We start from the raw sequence: 19,562 nt of genomic DNA, 5'->3' as shown, positions 1-19,562 counted from the left end.
TGCCGATCCTTTTTCACATGCCTCCATTATTCCCTGGATTATTGTCCGCCCCACTGTGAAGTTATTATTTGGGGGCCTATAAACTACGCCCACCAGTGACTTTTTCCCCTTACTATCTCTAATCTCCACCCACAATGATTCAACATTTTTTTCATTCGATCCAACATCGTCTCTCACAACTGCCCTGATATCATCCTTTATTTACAGAGCTTCCCCACCTCCTTTCCCTTCTTGTCTTTCTTTCCGAATTGTCAGATACCCCTGTATGTTTAATTCCCAGTCTTGGCCACCCTGCAACCACGTTTCTGTAATGGCCACCAAATCATACCCATTTGAATGATTTGATACCATTTCCTGCCATGAAGTCCTGGAATTCAATGCTTGTAAAGCATGGGCCATTGTCGCTGACCAAGACATCCGGTAGACCATGGGCCGCGAACATTGCCCGTAGACTTTCTACTGTGGCAGCGTATGTGCTTGAATTGAGAATGTCACACTCGATCCATTTGGAGTAGGCGTCTACTGCAACCAAAAACATTTTCCCATGAAAGGACCTGCGTAGTCCACATGGATGCGTGACCATGGCTTGGCGGGCCAGGACCAGGGGCTAAGGGGGGCTTCCCTGGGCGCATTGCCCAGCTGGGCACACGTGTTGCACCTGCGAACACAAAGTTCCAGGTCTGCGTCTATCCCTGGCCACCAAACGTGTGACCTGGCAATTGCCTTCATCATGTCAATGCCCGGGTGCTCATTGTGGAGTTCTCTGATGAACACTTCTCTGCCCATCTGGGGCATGACTACTTGGTTTCCCCATAGTGGACAATTGGCCTGAATCAAGAGTTCATCCTTGCACCTGTGAAATGGTTTAAATTCCTCAGGGCATGCCCCGTACATGGCTGCCCAGTCCCCATTCAGGACACATTTCTTGACTAGAGACAATAGTGGGTCTCTATTTGTCCAGGCTTTAACCTGACGGGCTGTCACGGGTGTGCCTTCGCTTTCGAAAGCTTCAACAGCCATGACCATCTCAGCACCATGCTCGGTTGCCCCCTCGGTGGTGGTTAGTGGGAGCCTGCTGAGTGCATCGGCGCAGTTTTCAGTGCCTGGTCTGTGCCGAATTGTATAATCATAGGCGGCTAACGTGAGTGCCCACCTCTGTATGCGGGCCAATTCATTTGCATTTATGGCCTTGTTGTTAGCCAAAAGGGACGTTAGGGTTTTGTGATCTGTCTCCAGCTCAAATTTCCTGCCAAACAGGTACTAGTGCATTTTTTTTACTGCATATACACACACAAGCGCGCTTCCTTTTCTACCATCCCGTAGCCCCTTTCTGCCTGGGACAGACTTCTGGAGGCATAAGCTATCGGCTGTAACTGACCATTGGCATTAACATGCTGCAACACACACACCCGACCCCATAGGACGACGCATCGCACGTTAAAACAAGTTTCTTACATGGGTCATATAGCGTTAACAGATTATTGGAGCATAACAAATTGCGTACTCTATCAAAAGCCCTTTCCTGGCTGTCCCCCCAGACCCATTCGTGACCTTTGCGTAGGAGCACATGTAGCGGCTCTAACAGCATGCTCAATTTGGGAAGAAAGTTACCAAAATAGTTCAGGAGCCCCAGGAACGAACGCAGCTCCGTCGTGTTATGGGGTCTGGGTGCTCTCTGGATCGCTTCCGTTTTGGATGCAGTCGGTCTGATCCCGTCTGCTGCTATCCTCATCCCCAGGAATTCTACCTCTGGAGCTAGGAAGATGCACTTCGCCTTTTTCAGTCACAGCCCTACCCGGTCCAGTCTGCGTAGCACCTCCTCCAGGTTGTGGAGGTGTTCTTCAGTATCGCGACCCGTGATGAAGATGTCATCTTGAAAAACCACCGTCCTTGGAATCAACTTGAGGAGGCTTTCCATATTTCGTTGAAAGATCGCGGCGGCCGAGCGAATCCCGAACGGACATCTGTTATACTCAAACAACCCCTTGTGATGGTGGTCAGCTTCTTTAACTCACTCGCCAGCTCCTGGGTCATGTAAGCTGAGGTCAGGTTCAATTTTGAAAAAAGTTTGCCACCGGATAACATCACAGAGGTCCTTCACTCTCGGTAGCGGGTACTGATCTTGGAGTGACACCCAATTGATGGTGGCCTTGTAATCACCACATATCCTGACCGACCCATCTGCCTTGAGCACCAGCACAATCGGGCTGGCCCAGTCACTGAATTCGACTGGCGAGATGAAGCCTTCCCTCAGCAGGCGGTCCAATTCGCCTTCTATCTTTTCCCGCATCACGTACAGCACCGCTCTGGCCTTGTGGTGTACTGGCCTGGCGTCCGGGTTTATGTGATTCACTACCTTGGTTCCCATGAAAGTGCCAATGCCGGGTTGAAATAATGAGTCAAATTTGTCCAGGGCCTGTGAGCATGATACTCGCTCCACAGAGGAAATTGCATTGACATCGCCCCATTTCCAGTTCATGACAGCAAGCCAACTCCTCCCCAGTAGTGCGGGACCATCCCCTGGGAAAATCCAGAGTGGCAATCTGTTCTCCGAATTTTTGTGGGTCACGATTACTGTGGTGCTGCCTAGCACCGGAAGAATCACCTTTGTATATGTCCGTAGCTGTTCGTCAAGCAGCAATAATTTTGGCCTCCTATCCTTGGACGCCCACAACTTGTCGAACTGTTTGATACTCATCAGGGACTGGCTGGTCCCCGTGTCTAGCTCCACTGATACTGGGATGCCATTGAGGAGCACTTTCATCATTATCGGTGGCGCCTGGTGTATGAACTGTATATGTGCTCCACGTGAACTCGCTGAACTTCAGCTTCCAGTGATTTCCCCCAGTGTCCATTTGGCCTCGTAGGGCTTACATCGGGCCCGTCCTCATTGTACATCAACCTAGCTGCAGGCTTCCTGCACATACGCCCCAAGTGACCGCTGACGTTGCAGTTTCTGCAGGTATATTGCTGATAACTGCAAGCTCTGGCTGGGTGTTTGCCTCCACACCTCCAGCATGAGCCGTTGTTGGAAACAAAAGGTCCATTACCAGTTGATTGTCTCTGACTGTCTCTGTAACTGTCCTTAAGCTCACCATTGACAGGTGATGATGGCCCCATTACTGGCCGCATTGTCCCTTACGATGGCATGAATCGGTGTTCAGCTAGCAATTGTCTCTGTTGAATTCCCCCTTTGGGTTCGACTACATGCTGAGGCATGTCCGATTGCCCCTGCCTGCCTGGAGAACTGTGTGTCACGTTAACAATGTTGACTCCCTGTCCATTTCTGCATTTAAGCCAAGATTTTTGTCAAACATCATTCTGGTCTCTTCCTCCCCTGAGATAAATGTCTCGGGCATCAAAGCCGCCGTTTCCAGGGTCAAGTCTTTGGTCTCAATCAGTTTCCTGAAAACCCCAGCGTGCCCGATGCCCTCAATAAAAAAGTCTCACAGCATCTCCGCTCTGCATGCATCTGGGAACTTACATAGGCTCGCCAGTCGCCGGAGGTCTGCCACGAAGTCTGGAACGCTTTGCCCTTCTCGCCGCCGGTGCGTGTAAAACCGGTGTCTCACCATGTGCATGCTGCTCGCCGGTTTAAAGTGTTCCCCGATCAACTTACTGAGCTCTTCAAAAGTCTTGTCCGTCGGCTTCTCTGGCGCTGGAAGGCCCTTCATCAGGGAGTATGTCCTGGATCCACAGACCGTCAGGAGATGAGCCCTGCGTTTGTCGGCCGAATCCTGTCCCAGCCATTCCTTAGTGACAAAACTTTGCTGTAGTCTCTCAATAAAATCGTCCCAATCATCACCAACACAGTACCTCTCGTCTGTGCTGCTAGTGGCCATGCTCGCGTGGTTTAAATCCCAGTTTCTCGTCGCCAATGACATGTCCTTACTATACACACGAGGCCCATACTTGAGAGAAGGTCACTCTGTGACCAGTAACCTTCATTCCAGCACTGAAGTGATGAAGGTGGGTGGAGCTTCCCCTTTTATACCTGAAAGTCCAGGTTAGGAGTGTCTCCCTAAGTTCACCACCTAGTGGTCAATGTTCTCACGGTGTACAACTTAGGTCAGTTTATACATGGGTTACAATGACAGTTGAATACATGACATCCTTAAAGCTGTAATTCTTTCTTTAATTAATACTGCGATCCTCCCACCCCGCCTCCTTTTTTAAACTCTCTCTATTCTGTCTGAAAACCCTGTAACCAGGAATGTTGAGCTGCCAGACCTGCCCTTCTTTCAACCATGTCTCAGTAATTGCTATAATATCATATTTCTAAGTGTCTATCTGTTCTCTCACTCGTATGCCTTATTCCCTAGAATCCTTGCCTTGAAGTATATGCCATTTAGCATGGCCAAAAACTCCCTTGTTGTCTAATTTCTCAACCTTGTTCCTTCTGCCTTCCAAACTCAATTTCTAATTTTCTGCTTTCCAATTCCAGCTTTGATTCTCTCCCTTCTGAATCCACTCTCAGATTCCCATTCCCCTGCCAAGTTAGTTTAAAAACTCCCCAACAGCACTAGCAAACGCCCCCGCGAGGATATTGGTCCAAGCTCTGTTGAGATGTAACGCGTCCGGCTTATACAGGTCCAATCTCCCCGAGAAACAATCCAAATGCCACAGGAATCTAAAGCCCTCCTTCCTGGACCATTTCTCCAGCCATGCATTCATCTGCTCTATCCTTCTATTTCTGTACTCACTCTTTGAGGTCTTATTTTTTAAATCTCTCTTAGCTCCCTAAAATCTGCCTGCAGGACCTCATCCCTCTTTCTAACTACATGGACCACGACCTCTGGCTGTTCACCCTCCCCGCTCAGAATGTCCTGCAGCCGCTCAGTAACATCCTTGACCCTGGCACCAAGGAGGCAACATACCATCCAGGAGTCACATGTGCGGCCGCAGAAATGCCCGTCTGCTCACCCAGCTATTGAATCCCCTCGCACTATTGTTCTTCTTCTGCACTTCTTCCTCCACACCACCGCGCCTCCCATGGTACCATGGACTTGGCTCTGGCTGCACACCAGAGGAAGCACCGCCCCCACCAGTGCTCAGAATAGAATACAGCTTGTTTCACTCACATCTCTTTTAACAACAACAGATACATTTTCATCAACTTCAACATCAGGACAAAGCACCTCAACAGAACCATTTACTAGTGTAACCACTTCTTCAACCATTTTAGCCTCAACAAGTGAATCAACAGGTATCCATATTGTTATCCCAATTGTCAATGTTCAACCATCCCACTGATAAATAATTTTTCAATCAAGCAACAGAAAATAGTCTTTCCTTGACCATTATAAAGAATTGTTTTCAAAAGAGTAAAAGTGTTTTGTGTCTTCAAAGTTCCATGTCTGTTAATAATGTTACATTTCTACTGCAATAACGCCAGTTGAGCCATCACTATTAAGCACATCATTATCATCACAGGCAGTCCCTTGAAATCGAGGAAGACTTGCTTCCATTCCAAAAGTGAGTTCTCAGGTGACTGAACTGTCCAATACGGGGATTACAGTCTCTGTCACAGGTGGGACAGACAGTGGTTGGAGGAAAGGGTGGGTGGGGAGTCTGGTTTGCTGCATACAGTGTTTAGCGCCCCCCCGGCTGCTCCTCCTCCACTTAGGGCAGTCGTTGACCGGGATCTCCCAGGTGTCGGTCAGGAGGTTGCACTTTATCAAGGAGGCTATGAAGGTTTTCATGAAATGTTTCCTCTGCCCACCTGGGGCTTGCCTGCCGTGTAGGAGTTCCGAGTAGAGCGCTTGGTTTGGGAGTCTTGTCTCCGGCATGCGGACAAATCACATCAGCAGAAATATTAACACCTTTGATTCCTTCAATATGTCTCAAAAATTCAAGTAGCGTTTTCCTAAGTCAGAGCATGGTTTCAGAGTTACAAAACATAGATGAGACCGTTCTTTTCCCAACTATTACTGCCCTATTGCTTTTGCACTTCCTGGAACTCTGCCTACATATTTGCTCTTCTATCTCCCTCTGACTGTTTGGGGATCTATAGTATACTCTCAGCAGTGTGATTGCCCTTTTTCTGTTCTTCAATTCAACCCATATGGCCTCATTTGATGATCCTTCTGACATATTAATCCTTAAAGCTGTAATTCTTTATTTAATTAATAATGCGACCCCCCCCCCTCCATTTTTATCCCCCGTTCTATTACATCTGTAACCAGGAATGTTGAGCTGCCATACCTGCCCTTCTTTCAGCCATGTCTCAGTAATTGCTATAATATCATATTCCTAAGAGTCTATCTGTTCTCTCACTCATCTGCCTTATTCCCTAGAATCCTTGCATTGAAGTATATACCATTTAGCACGACCAAACTCCCTTGTTGTCTATTTTCTAGACCTTGTACCTTCTGCCTTCCAAACTCACTTTCTAATTTTCTGCTTTCCAATTCCAGCTTTGACTGAATCTACTCTCAGGTACCCATCCCCTGCCAAGTTAGTTTAAAACCTCCCCAACAGCACTAGCAAACGCCCCCATGAGGATATTGCTCCCAGCTCTGTTGAAGTGTAACCTGCCCGGCTTGTACAGGTCCCACCTCCCCGAGAAACAATCCCAATGCTACAGCAATCTAAAGCCCTCCCTCCGAAGCCATCTCTCCAGCCACGCATTCATCTGCTCTATCCTTCTATTTCTGTATTCATTTGCATGTGACACAGGGAGTAATCCAGAGATAACTACCTTTGAGGTCCTTTTTTTAATCTCTCTCCAGCTCCCTAAAATCTGCCTGCAGGACCTCATCCCTCTTTCTAACTACATGGATCACGACCTCTCCCCCCTCAGAATGTCCTGCAGCCACTCAGTAACATCCCTGACCCTGACCCAGGGAGGCAACATACCATCCAGGAGTCACATCTGCGGCCGCAGAAACCCCTGTCTGCTCCCCTAACTATCGAATCCTCTAGCACTTTTGCTCTTCTACTCTTCTTCCTATAGCCCCCCATCCTCTGTGCAGCTGAGCCAACTGTGGTGCACACCACAGAGGAACCATTGCCCCCATCTGTACTCAGAATAGAATACAGGTTGTTTCACTTACATCTCTTAACATCAACAGCCACATTTTCATCAACTTCAACATCAGAACAAAGCACCTCAACAGAATCACCTACTACCATAACCACTTCTTCCACCACTTTAGCCTCAACAAGTGAATCAACAGGTATACACATTGCCATCCCAATTGTCAACGTTCAACCATCCCGCCGATAAATCATTTTTCAATCAAGCAACAGACAATAGTCTTTCCTTGAACATTGTAAAGAACTTTTTCAAAAGAGTAAAAGCGTTTTGTGCCTTCATAGTTCCATGTCTGTTAATAAGGTTACAATTCCACTGCTATAACACCAGTTGAGCCATCACTATTAAGCACATCAGCAGAAGCATTAACATTTTTGATTCCTTCAACATGTCTCAAAAATTCAAGTTGCATTTTCCTAAGTCAGAGAATGGTTTCAAAGTTACAAAACATCGATGAGACGGTTCTTTTCACATCACGTTAGGTCAGCTGTTGCCCCCAGATTTTATGCCAAGTACAATTTAAAAACGTACTAGACCAGCCACATTCTTATTCTCTCTAATTGTTGATATGACGAGTCTAAAAGGAGATAACACTGATAAGAATCTCAAAGTTTAATGAATGCTGATAGCTTGCACCATATAAACTGGGGGCTGCTTTAGTGGGAAAATAGTAGCACCTCATTCACTTCAGTTCCAAATTACACGACTGCATAATCATTATTCCTGCGAACACAACGGCAATCAAACAGTTTGAGTTCAGCTGATTAGCTTTGTTGGTCAATTTGCCTATTGATGATGGTATCTAGAAGAGCTTTGCCCTGTTTTCCTGACATTTCTATACATATTAGCAGCTTCAACATCATCTGGAACCTTAGAAGGAAGCACTTCAACAGAAGAAACTACAACTGTGATCTATTCCACAGCAACAACATCACCAGAATCAACAGGTATAATGTATTGCAATCTAGAAATCCAACATCATAGAGGAAAACATTACTAATGTTTATAATACTTCCTTTCATAAAACAAAAGCCACCACTGCTGTCCAGAGCTGGTGCTTGAAAAAGACAATAATGACATTAAACCAGACAAATTGATACTCTATGTAATAGTAAACTTTGTAGAAGGAAAAAACTCCATAACTACATACTTGCAATTTAATACATAGTGTTTAACATTGTGATCATGAAAATGGTGAAAATAAGAATCAAAGCATCTCACCATTTTCATATCGGTCATGTTTTTAATTCCTGTCATTAAACTTACCTTCCTCATTTGACGGGCTTTATGCTGCAATCAGCAGGAGCATTGTTTTCTTTCACTGACATCTCTTTTAACATCAACAGGTACATCATCATCGACTTCAACATCAGAACAAAGCACCTCAACAGAACCATCTACAACTGTAACGACTTCCTCAACCACTTTAGCCTCAACAAGTGAAACAACAGGTATCCACAATTCTATCCCAATTGTCAACATTCAACCTTCATCGCTGATAAATCATTTTACAATCACCCAACAGACAATAGCATTTACCTGACTTAGAAACAGAAATTGCTGAAAATCGCAACAGGTCAGGCAGCATCTGTGGAAAGAAAAACAGATTTAACGTTTCAGATCAACGACCTTTCATCAGAACTGCCGAATGTTTGAAAAGAACAGATTCTTAATACGCATTGAAAGGGGGAGGGGAAGAAAGAACAAAAGGGAAGGTCTGTGATAGGGTGGCAGGCAGGAGAGATTAGAGAGACAAAAGGGATGATGGGCCGAATTGAAATGATAATGGCCTGTGTTAGCAAAAGGTTAGTCTAGATCGGGCGTGAATGGCAGAATAATGACCAACTGCCATTGCAGACAAAGAGAGAAAAAAACATAAGGTCCGAGGGGTGGGGGGGGGGGGGGCGGCTAAAGGGAGCCAAAGATGGGCAGAGGTTACGCTCTGAAATTGTTGAACTCAATGTTGAGTCCAGAAGGCTGCAAAATGCCTAAAATAAATTAGGTGCTGTTCCTCGAGCTTGCGTTGTGCTTCATGCAACAGTGCAAGAGTCCGAGGACAGAGATATCAGAGTGGGAGTGGAGCGGAGAATTAAAGTGACAGGTGACCGGAAGCTCAGGGTCACATTCACGGACTGAACGGAGGTGTTCAGCAAAGCGGTCATCCAATCTACGCTTGGTCTCCCCAATGTAGAGGAGACCACATCGGGAGCAGTGAATACAGTACACTACATTGAAAAAAGTACAAGTAAGTCACTGTTTCACCTGGAAGGAGTGTTTGGGGCCCTTGATAGTGGGAAGGGAGGAGGTAAAAGGGCAGGTGTTGCATCTCCTGTGCTTGTACGGAATGTGCCGTGGGAAGGGGAGGGGTTGCTGGGGGTGACATAGAAACATAGAAACATAGAAAATAGGTGCAGGAGCAGGCCATTCAGCCCTTCTAGCCTGCACCGCCATTCAATGAGTTCATGGCTGAACATGAAACTTCAGTACCCCCTTCCTGCTTTCTCGCCATAACCCTTCATCCCCCGAGTAGTAAGGACTTCATCTAACTCCCTTTTGAATATATTTAGTGAATTGGCCTCAACTACTTTCTGTGGTAGAGAATTCCACAGGTTCACCACTCTCTGGGTGAAGAAGTTTCTCCTCATCTCGGTCCTAAATGGCTTACCCCTTATCCTCAGACTGTGACCCCTGGTTCTGGACTTCCCCAACATTGGGAACATTCTTTCTGCATCTAACCTGTCTAAACCCGTCAGAATTTTAAACGTTTCTATGAGGTCCCCTCTCATTCTTCTGAACTCCAGTGAATACAAGCCCAATTGATCCAATCTTTCTTGATAGGTCAGTCCCGCCATCCCGGGAATCAGTCTGGTGAACCTTCGCTGCACTCCCTCAATAGCAAGAATGTCCTTCCTCAAGTTAGGAGACCAAAACTGTACACAATACTCCAGGTGTGGCCTCACCAAGGCCCTGTACAACTGTAGCAACACCTCCCTGCCCCTGTATTCAAATCCCCTCGCTATGAAGGCCAACATGCCATTTGCTTTCTTAACCGCCTGCTGTACCTGCATGCCAACCTTCAATGACTGATGTACCATGACACCCAGGTCTCGTTGCACCTTCCCTTTTCCTAATCTGTCACCATTCAGATAATAGTCTGTCTCTCTGTTTTTACCACCAAAGTGGATAACCTCACATTTATCCACATTATACTTCATCTGCCATGCATTTGCCCACTCACCTAACCTATCCAAGTCACTCTGCAGCCTAATAGCATCCTCCTCGCAGCTCACACTGCCACCCAACTTAGTATCATCCGCAAATTTGGAGATACTGCATTTAATCCCCTCGTCTAAATCATTAATGTACAATGTAAACAGCTGGGGCCCCAGCACAGAACCTTGCGGCACTCCACTAGTCACTGCCTGCCATTCTGAAAAGTACCCGTTTACTCCTACTCTTTGCTTCCTGTCTGACAACCAGTTCTCAATCCACGTCAGCACACTACCCCCAATCCCATGTGCTTTAACTTTGCACATTAATCTCTTGTGTGGGACCTTGTCGAAAGCCTTCTGAAAGTCCAAATATACCACATCAACTGGTTCTCCTTTGTCCACTTTACTGGAAACATCCTCAAAAAATTCCAGAAGATTTGTCAAGCATGATTTCCCTTTCACAAATCCATGCTGACTTGGACCTATCATGTCACCATTTTCCAGATGCACTGCTATGACATCCTTAATAATTGATTCCATCATTTTACCCACTACTGAGGTCAGGCTGACCGGTCTATAATTCCCTGTTTTCTCTCTCCCTCCTTTTTTAAAAAGTGGGGTTACATTGGCTACCCTCCACTCCATAGGAACTGATCCAGAGTCAATGGAATGTTGGAAAATGACTGTCAATGCATCCGCTATTTCCAAGGCCACCTCCTTAAGTACTCTAGGATGCAGGCCATCAGGCCCTGGGGATTTATCTGCCTTCAATCCCATCAATTTCCCCAACACAATTTCCCGACTAATAAAGATTTCCCTCAGTTCCTCTTCCTTACTAGACCCTCTGACCCCTTTTATATCCGGAAGGTTGTTTGTATCCTCCTTAGTGAATACCGAACCAAAGTACTTGTTCAATTGATCCGCCATTTCTTTGTTCCCCGTTATGACTTCCCCTGATTCTGACTGCAGGGGACCTACATTTGTCTTCACCAACCTTTTTCTCTTTACATACCTATAGAAACTTTTGCAATCCGCCTTAATGTTCCCTGCAAGCTTCTTCTCGTACTCCATTTTCCCTGTCCTAATCAAACCCTTTGTCCTCCTCTGCTGAGTTCTAAATTTCTCCCAGTCCCCAGGTTCGCTGCTATTTCTGGCCAATTTGTATGCCACTTCCTTGGCTTTAATACTATCCCTGATTTCCCTAGATAGCCACGGTTGAGCCACCTTCCCCTTTTTATTTTTACGCCAGACAGGAATGTACAATTGTTGTACTTCATCCATGCGGTCTCTAAATGTCTGCCATTGCCCATCCACAGTCAACCCCCTAAGTATCATTCGCCAATCTATCCTAGCCAATTCTCGCCTCATACCTTCAAAGTTACCCTTCTTTAAGTTCTGGACCATGGTCTCTGAATTTACTGTTTCATTCTCCATCCTAATGCAGAATTCCACCATATTATGGTCACTCTTCCCCAAGGGGCCTCGCACAATGAGATTGCTAATTAATCCTCTCTCATTACACAACACCCAGTCTAAGATGGCCTCCCCCCTAGTTGGTTCCTCAACATATTGGTCTAGAAAACCATCCCTTATGCACTCCAGGAAATCCTCCTCCACCGTATTGCTTCCAGTTTGGCTAGCCCAATCTATGTGCATATTAAAGTCACCCATTATAACTGCTACACCTTTATTGCATGCACCCCTAATTTCCTGTTTGATGCCCTCCCCAACATCCCTATTACTGTTTGGAGGTCTGTACACAACTCCTACTAACGTTTTTTGCCCTTTGGTGTTCTGCAGCTCTACCCATATAGATTCCACATCATCCAAGCTAATGTCTTTCCTAACTATTGCATTAATCTCCTCTTTAACCAGCAATGCTACCCCACCTCCTTTTCCTTTTATTCTATCCTTCCTGAATGTTGAATACCCCTGAATGTTGAGTTCCCAGCCCTGATCATCCTGGAGCCACGTCTCCGTAATCCCAATCACATCATATTTGTTAACATCTATTTGCACAATTAATTCATCCACCTTATTGCGGATACTCCTTGCATTAAGACACAAAGCCTTCAGGCTTGTTTTATTAACACCCTTTGTCCTTTTAGAATTTTGCTGTACAGTGGCCCTTTTTGTTCTTTGCCTTGGGTTTCTCTGCCCTACACTTTTCCTCATCTCCTTTCTGTCTTTTGCTTTTGGCTCCTTTTTGTTTCCCTCTGTCTCCCTGCATTGGTTCCCATCCCCCTGCCATATTAGTTTAAATCCTCCCCAACAGCACTAGCAAACACTTCCCCGAGGACATTGGTTCCAGTCCTGCCCAGGTGCAGACCGTCCGGTTTGTACTGGTCCCACCTCCCCCAGAACCGGTCCCAATGCCCCAGGAATTTGAATCCCTCCCTGCTGCACCACTGCTCAAGCCACGTATTCATCTGCGCTATCCTGCGATTCCTACTCTGACTATCACGTGGCACTGGTAGCAATCCCGAGATTACTACTTTTGAGGTCCTACTTTTTAATTTAGCTCCTAGCTAACCCTAACTGCGGAATGGACCAGGGTGTCCCTTTGGAATGCTGAGAGGGGAGGGGAGGGGGTAGATGTGATTTGTGGTGGGATCACGCTGGAGGTGGCGGAAATGGCGGTGGATGATCCGTTAAACCTGGAGGCTGGTGGGGTGAAAGGTGAGGACAAGGGGAACCCTGTCGTGGATCTGAGAGGGAGGGGAAGGGGGGAGAGAGCGGGAAATAGAATGGATACGGTCGAGTTCCATGTTAACCACGGCGGAGGGGAATCCTCGATTGAGGAAAAAGGAAGACATGTCAGAGGCACTAGTGTGAAAGGTGGCATCGTCAGAGCAGATGCGACGGAGGCGGAGAAACTGGGAGAATGGGATGGAGTCCTTACAGGATGCGGGGTGGGTGGAAGTGTAGTCCAGGGAGCTGTGGGAGTCAGTGGGCTTATAGTGGATACTGGTCAAAAGCCTGTTCCCAGAAATGGAGACAGAGAAGTCGAGGAAGGGAAGAGAAGAGTTGGAGATGGACCATGTGAAGGTGAGAGAAGGGTGGAAATTGGATGCAAAGTGAATGAAATTTTCTAGTTCAGGGTGAAAGCAGGAAACGGCACCGATACAGTCATCAATGTACCGGAAAAAGAGGTGAGGGAGGGGACCCGAGTAGGACTGGAACAAAGAATGTTCCACATATTCCACAAAAAGGCAGGCATAGCTAGGACCCACGCAGGTTCCCATAGCAACACCTTTCATTTGGAGAAAGTGAGTGGAGTTAAAGGACACGTTGTTCAATGTGAGAACAAGTCCAGCCGGGCGGAGGAGGGTGGGGGATGGGGACTGGTTGGGCCTCTGCTCGAGGAAGAAGTGGAGCGCCCTCAGGCCACCCTGGTGGGGTATAGAAGTGTAGATGGATTGGACGTCTATGATGAAAAAGAGGTGGTTGGGGCCGGGAAACTGGAAACTGTTAAAGTGACGGAGGGCGTCGGAGGAGTCGTAAAAGTCGCAAGAGTAAAATGTTTTGTGCCTTCATAGTTCCATGTCTGTTAATAATGTTACAGTTCTACTCCAATAACACCACTCGAGCCATCACTATTAAGCACATCCGCAGGAACATTAACAGCTTTGATTCGTTCAATATGTCTCAAAAATTCAAGTTGCATTTTCCTAAGTCAGAGAATATTTTCAAAGTCACAAACCACAGATGAGACGGTTCTTTTCACATCGTGTTAAGTCAGGTGTTGGCTCCAGCTTTTATGCCGAGTACAATTTAAAAAGGAAGTGGCCCGAGAAATAATGGATGCATTGGTCATCATTTTCCAACATTCTATCGACTCTGGATCAGTTCCTATAGACTGGAGGGTAGCTAATGTAACACCACTTTTTAAAAAGGAGGGAGAGAGAAAACAGAGAATTATAGACCGGTTAGCCTGACATCGGTGGTGGGGAAAATGTTGGAATCAATTATTAAAGATGAAAAAGCAGCGCATTTGGAAAGCAGTGACAGGATCGGTCCAAGTCAGCATGGATATATGAAAGGGAAATCATGCTTGACAAATCTAGAATTTTTCGAGGATGTAACTAGTAGAGTGTACAAGGGAGAACCAATGGAAGTGGTGTATTTGGACTTTCAAAAGGCTTTTAACAAGGTCCCACACAAGAGATTAGTATGCAAAATTAAAGCACATGGTATTGGGGGTAATGTACTGACCTTCATAGCTCGAGGATAGAGAACTTGTTGGCAGATAGGAAGCAGAGAGTCGGAATAAACGGGTCCTTTTCGGAATGGCAGGCCCTGACCAGTGGGGTGCCGCAGGGTTCAGTGCTGGGACCCCAGCTATTTACAATATACATCAATGATTTAGATGAAGGAATTGAGTGTAATATCTCCAAGTTTGCAGATGACACTAGGCTGGGTGGCGGTGTGAGCTGTGAGGAGGACGCTAAGAGGCTGCAGGGTGATTTGGACAGGTTAGGTGAGTGGGCAAATGCATGGCAGATGCAGTATAATGTGGATAAATGTGAGGTTATCCACTTTGGTGGCAAAAACAGGAAGACAGAATATGATCTGAATGGTGACAGATTAGGAAAAGGGGAGGTGCAACGAGATCTGGGTGTCATGGTACATCAGTCATGGAAGTTTGGCATGCAGGTACAGCAGGCGGTGAAGAAGGCAAAAGGCATGTTGGCCTTCATAGCTAGAGGATTTGAGTATAGGAGCAAGGAGGTCTTACTGCAGTTGTACAGGGCCTTGGTGAGGCCACACCTGGAATATTGTGTACAGTTTTGGTCTCCTAATCTGAGGAAGGACATTCTTGCTATTGAGGGAGTGCAGCGAAGGTTCACTAGATTGATTCCTGGGATGGCAGGACTGACATATGAGGAGAGACTGGATCAACTGGGTTTGTATCCACTGGAGTTTAGAAGAATGAGAGGGGATCTCATAAAAACATATAAAATTCTGACAGGATTGGACAGGTTAGATGCAGGAAGAATGTTTCCAATGTTGGGGAAGTCCAGAACCAGGGGTCACAGTCTAAGGATAAGGGGTAAGCCATTTAGGACCGAGATGAGGAGAAACGTCTTCACTCAGCAAGTGATTAATCTGTGGAATTCTCTACCACAGAGAGTTGTTGAGGCCAGTTCGTTAGATATATTCAAAAGGGAGTTAGATATGGCCCTTACAGCCAAAGGGATCAAGCGGTATGGAGAGAAAGCAGGAAAGGGGTACTGAGGTTGAATGATCAGCCATGATCTTATTGAATGGCGGTGCAGGCTCGAAGGGTCGAATTGCCTAATCCTGCACCTAATTTCTATGTTTCTATGTTTCTAAAATTTACCAAACCAGTCACATTATTATTCCAATTATGGATATGACAAATCTAAGAGGAGATAACACTGATAAGAATCTCAAAGTTTAATGAATGCTCATAGCTTACACCAAATATCATGGGGGCTACGTCAGTGGGAAAATAGAAGCATCTCATTCACTTCAGTTCCAAATTACACTGTTGCATAATCATTATTCGTGGAAACACAACTGTAATGACATTGTTTGAGTTCAGCTGATTAGTTTTGTTAGTCAGTTTGCATTATTGATGATGGTATTTAGAAGTGCTTTCCCGTTTTACTGATATTTTTTTACATCATCTGTAACCTCAGGAGGAAACACTTCAACAGAAACAACTACATATGTGATCTACTGTACAGCAACAATATCTACAGAATCAACAGGTATAATCGATTGCAATCTAGAAATCCAATATCATAGAATGGAAAAATTACTAATGTTAATAATACTTCCTTTCATAAAACAAAATGACACTGTGCTCTCCAGAGCTGGTGCTTCGAAAAGTCAGAATGTCATTAAAACAGCCAAATTAATAAGCTGTGTAATGGTAAAGTTTGTACGAGATAAAAACTCCAGTATTAACATATTTGCAAATTAATACATCGTGCTTAACACTGAGATCATGAACACGGTGATAATAAGTATCAAAGCAACACACCATTTTCATGTTGATCATGTTTTTAGGTCATGATATTAAACTTACCTTCCTCGTTTGACGTGCTTTATGCTGCAATCAGCAGGAGCATTGTTTTCTTTCACTCACGTCTCTTTTAACATCAACAGGTACATCATCATCGACTTCAACATCAGAACAAAGCACCTCAACAGAACCATCTACAACAGTAACGACTTCCTCAACCACTTTAGCCTCAACCAGTGAAACAACAGGTATCCACAATTCTATCCCAATTGTCAACGTTCAACCTTCCCGTTGATAAATCATTTTTCAATCAAGCAACAGACAATAGTTTTTCCTTGACCATTGTAAAGAATTGTTTCCAAAAGAGTAAACGCATTTTGTGCCTTCATAGTTCCATGTCTGTTAATAATGTTACAGTTCTACTGCAATAACACCAGTTGAGCCATCAGTATTCAGCACATGGCCCACCATTGAAAGGCTGCATTAGTGACAGCAGCAGGTCAGGGCCATAAACGGAGCGGTGAGCAGCGGCCATGGACAGCGTGGCAGCGTACCACGACAAGGTACAGCGAGAGCTGGTGCAGGAGGGCAACGGCAGCGGAGAGGGATGTCATCAAGGTCAAGGTCGGTGATTGGAGCGTGGGCAGGTACAGCAGGAGTGGCGAGGTCGGGGCGAAGGAGCAGCGAGAGACGGTAGAGGGATGTGATCGGGGCCCAGGGGAGGCGTGAGTTCGTGGCCAGAAGAGGCGAGGGCCCAGGGGCAGCATGGCCCAGCCCATACTGCGATATGTTTGAGCACTAGGCCTGTGCAGCAGAGCTGGTCTCCAGCTGTCTTAGGTAAGCCTTGCCACTGGACCAAGACCTAGCTCTGTCAAGCCCGTGTGGTGGCTGGTGTGCAACGACCATCACACGTTAAAAAAAAACACCCACAGGCATCTTCCACCCTTCAGGATGCAGTTTGGGATCTGGAATACTAAGTCCTTCATTGAAACACCTGTGAACTCATCCTTTTTGGTGTGGAAGCAAGTCATCCTCGTTTCGAGGGACTGCCCATGATGATGATTAAGCACATCAGCAGAAACATTAACACCTTTGATTCCTTCAACAATTCTCAAAAATTCAAGTTGCATTTTCCTAAGTCAGAGAATGGTTTCAAAGTTACAAAACATCGATGAGACGGTTCTTTTCACATCACGTTAGGTCAGCTGTTGCCCCCAGATTTTATGCCAAGTACAATTTAAAAACGTACTAGACCAGCCACATTCTTATTCTCTCTAATTGTTGATATGACGAGTCTAAAAGGAGATTACACTGATAAGAATCTCAAAGTTTAATGAATGCTGATAGCTTGCACCATATACCATGGATTGCTTCAGTGGGAAAATAGTAGCACCTCATTCACCTCAGTTCCAAATTACACGACTGCATAATCATTATTCGTATGAACACAACGGTAATCAAATTGTTTGAGTTCAGCTGATTAGCTTTGTTGGTCAATTTGCCTATTGATGATGGTATCTAGAAGAGCTTTGCCCTGTTTTACTGACATTTCTATACATATTAGCAGCTTCAACATCATCTGGAACCTTAGAAGGAAGCACTGTGATCTATTCCACAGCAACAACATCACCAGAATCAACAGGTATAATGTATTGCAATCTAGAAATCCAACATCATGGGGGAAAAAATTACTAATGTTGATAAGACTTCCTTTCGTAAAAATAAATGCCACCACTGCTGTCCAGAGCTGGTTCATCGAAAATTCAATAGTGACATTAAACCAGCCAAATTGATACTCTATTTAACGGTAAACATTGTATAAGTAAAAGACACCAGTAACGCCATACTTACAATTTAGTGAATCGTGTTCAGCATTGTGATCATGAACACTCTGATAATAAGTATCAAAGCAACACACCATTTTCATGTTGATCATGTTTTTAATCCCGGTCATTAAACTTACCTTCCACATTTGACGTGCTTTCATCATCATAGGCTGTCCCTCGAAACGAGGATAACTTGCTTCCACACCAAAAACAAAGAACGAGCTCACAGGTGTTTCGAAAGAAGAATCCGAACTACATCCTCAAGGGTGGAAGATGCCTGTGCGTGTTTTTTTTTTAACGTGTGGTGACCGTTGCACACCAGCCACCACACGGGCTTGACAGAGCTAGGTATTGGACCAGTGGCAAGGATTATCCAAGACAACTGGAGACCAGCTCTGCTGCACGGACCCAGAACGCACACATATCGCAGTGTGGGCTGGTCCGTGCTGCCCCTGGGCCCCTGGCACCGAAATCATGCATCCCCAGGGCCCCGATCACAAACCTCCACAGTCTCTCACAGCTGCTTCACCCGACCTCGCCGCTCCTGCTGTACCTGCCCACGCTCCAATCACCGACCTGGGCCTTGCTGATGTCACTCTTCGCTGCTGTTGTCCTGCTGCACCAGCTCGCGCTGAACCTTGTAGTGGCCTGCCTCCACGCTGCCCACGGCCGCCACTCACCGCTCCTTTTATGTCCTCGACCTGCCGCTGATGGTCTCTCCTGATGGCCGCTGATGCAGCGAGGAGGTCCCAACCTGCGAGAGACAATCAGTGATGTGCTTTATGCAGCAAGCAGCAGGAGCATTGTTTTCTTTCACTGACAGCGCCTTTAACATCAACAGGTACATCATCATCGACTTCAACATCAGAACAAAGCACCTCAACAGAACCATCTACAACAGTAACGGCTTCCTCAACCACTTTAGCCTCAACAAGTGAAACAACAGGTATCCACATTGCTCTCTCAATAGTCAACTTTCAAATTTCATCGCTGATAAATCATTTTACAATCAAGCAACAGACAATAGTCTTACCTTGATCATCACAAAACAAAAATTCAGAAGAGTAAGAGCATTCTTTGCCACCACAGCTCCATGTCTGTTCATAATATTAGATTTCTACTGCCATAAAACCAGTTCAGGCATCACTATTGAGCCCATCAGTAGAACTTCCAAAATATTTGATTCCTTCGATATGTATCTAAAGTTCCAATCTCATTTTCCTCATTTACAGAATGATTTCAAAGACAAAGACCACAGATGTGACTGCGCTTTGTGTTACAGCATGTACAGACATGTTTTGGCACCAAATGTTGCACCTAGTACAACTTTAAAACTTACTAATCCAGCCACATTCTTATTCTCTCTAATCTGGTCCAGACTCACTGGTCCGGAAACATCCGTGGTTTGGCAGTAGTTATGCCGAAGGGAAAGGAGGGTTTATATATTTTTTTACAGTGCCAAGCTAGTGCGTTAACCACCACTGGGAGCGGCT

At 45.7% G+C, this 19,562-nt stretch overlaps 1 protein-coding gene across 1 annotated transcript in view; it reads left to right on the top strand.

The window, feature by feature from the left end:
- LOC139266311 (uncharacterized) overlaps nucleotides 1-16,483 on the top strand; it is a 45,662-nt gene extending 29,179 nt beyond the window's left edge. The window contains exons 7-10 of the mRNA XM_070884131.1: nucleotides 7,888-7,983; nucleotides 8,383-8,475; nucleotides 15,915-15,986; nucleotides 16,387-16,483. Of these exons, the coding sequence (XP_070740232.1) occupies nucleotides 7,888-7,983; nucleotides 8,383-8,475; nucleotides 15,915-15,986; nucleotides 16,387-16,483 (358 nt within the window). The remainder of the gene's footprint in view (nucleotides 1-7,887; nucleotides 7,984-8,382; nucleotides 8,476-15,914; nucleotides 15,987-16,386) is intronic.
- The last annotated feature ends 3,079 nt before the right edge of the window (nucleotides 16,484-19,562 follow it).

The sequence above is a fragment of the Pristiophorus japonicus genome, chromosome 6, assembly GCF_044704955.1.
Source record: "Pristiophorus japonicus isolate sPriJap1 chromosome 6, sPriJap1.hap1, whole genome shotgun sequence".
Lineage (NCBI taxonomy): Eukaryota > Metazoa > Chordata > Chondrichthyes > Pristiophoridae > Pristiophorus > Pristiophorus japonicus.
The sequence above is the reverse complement of the archived record's forward strand: the minus strand, read 5'-3'. Positions and strand labels throughout refer to the sequence as shown.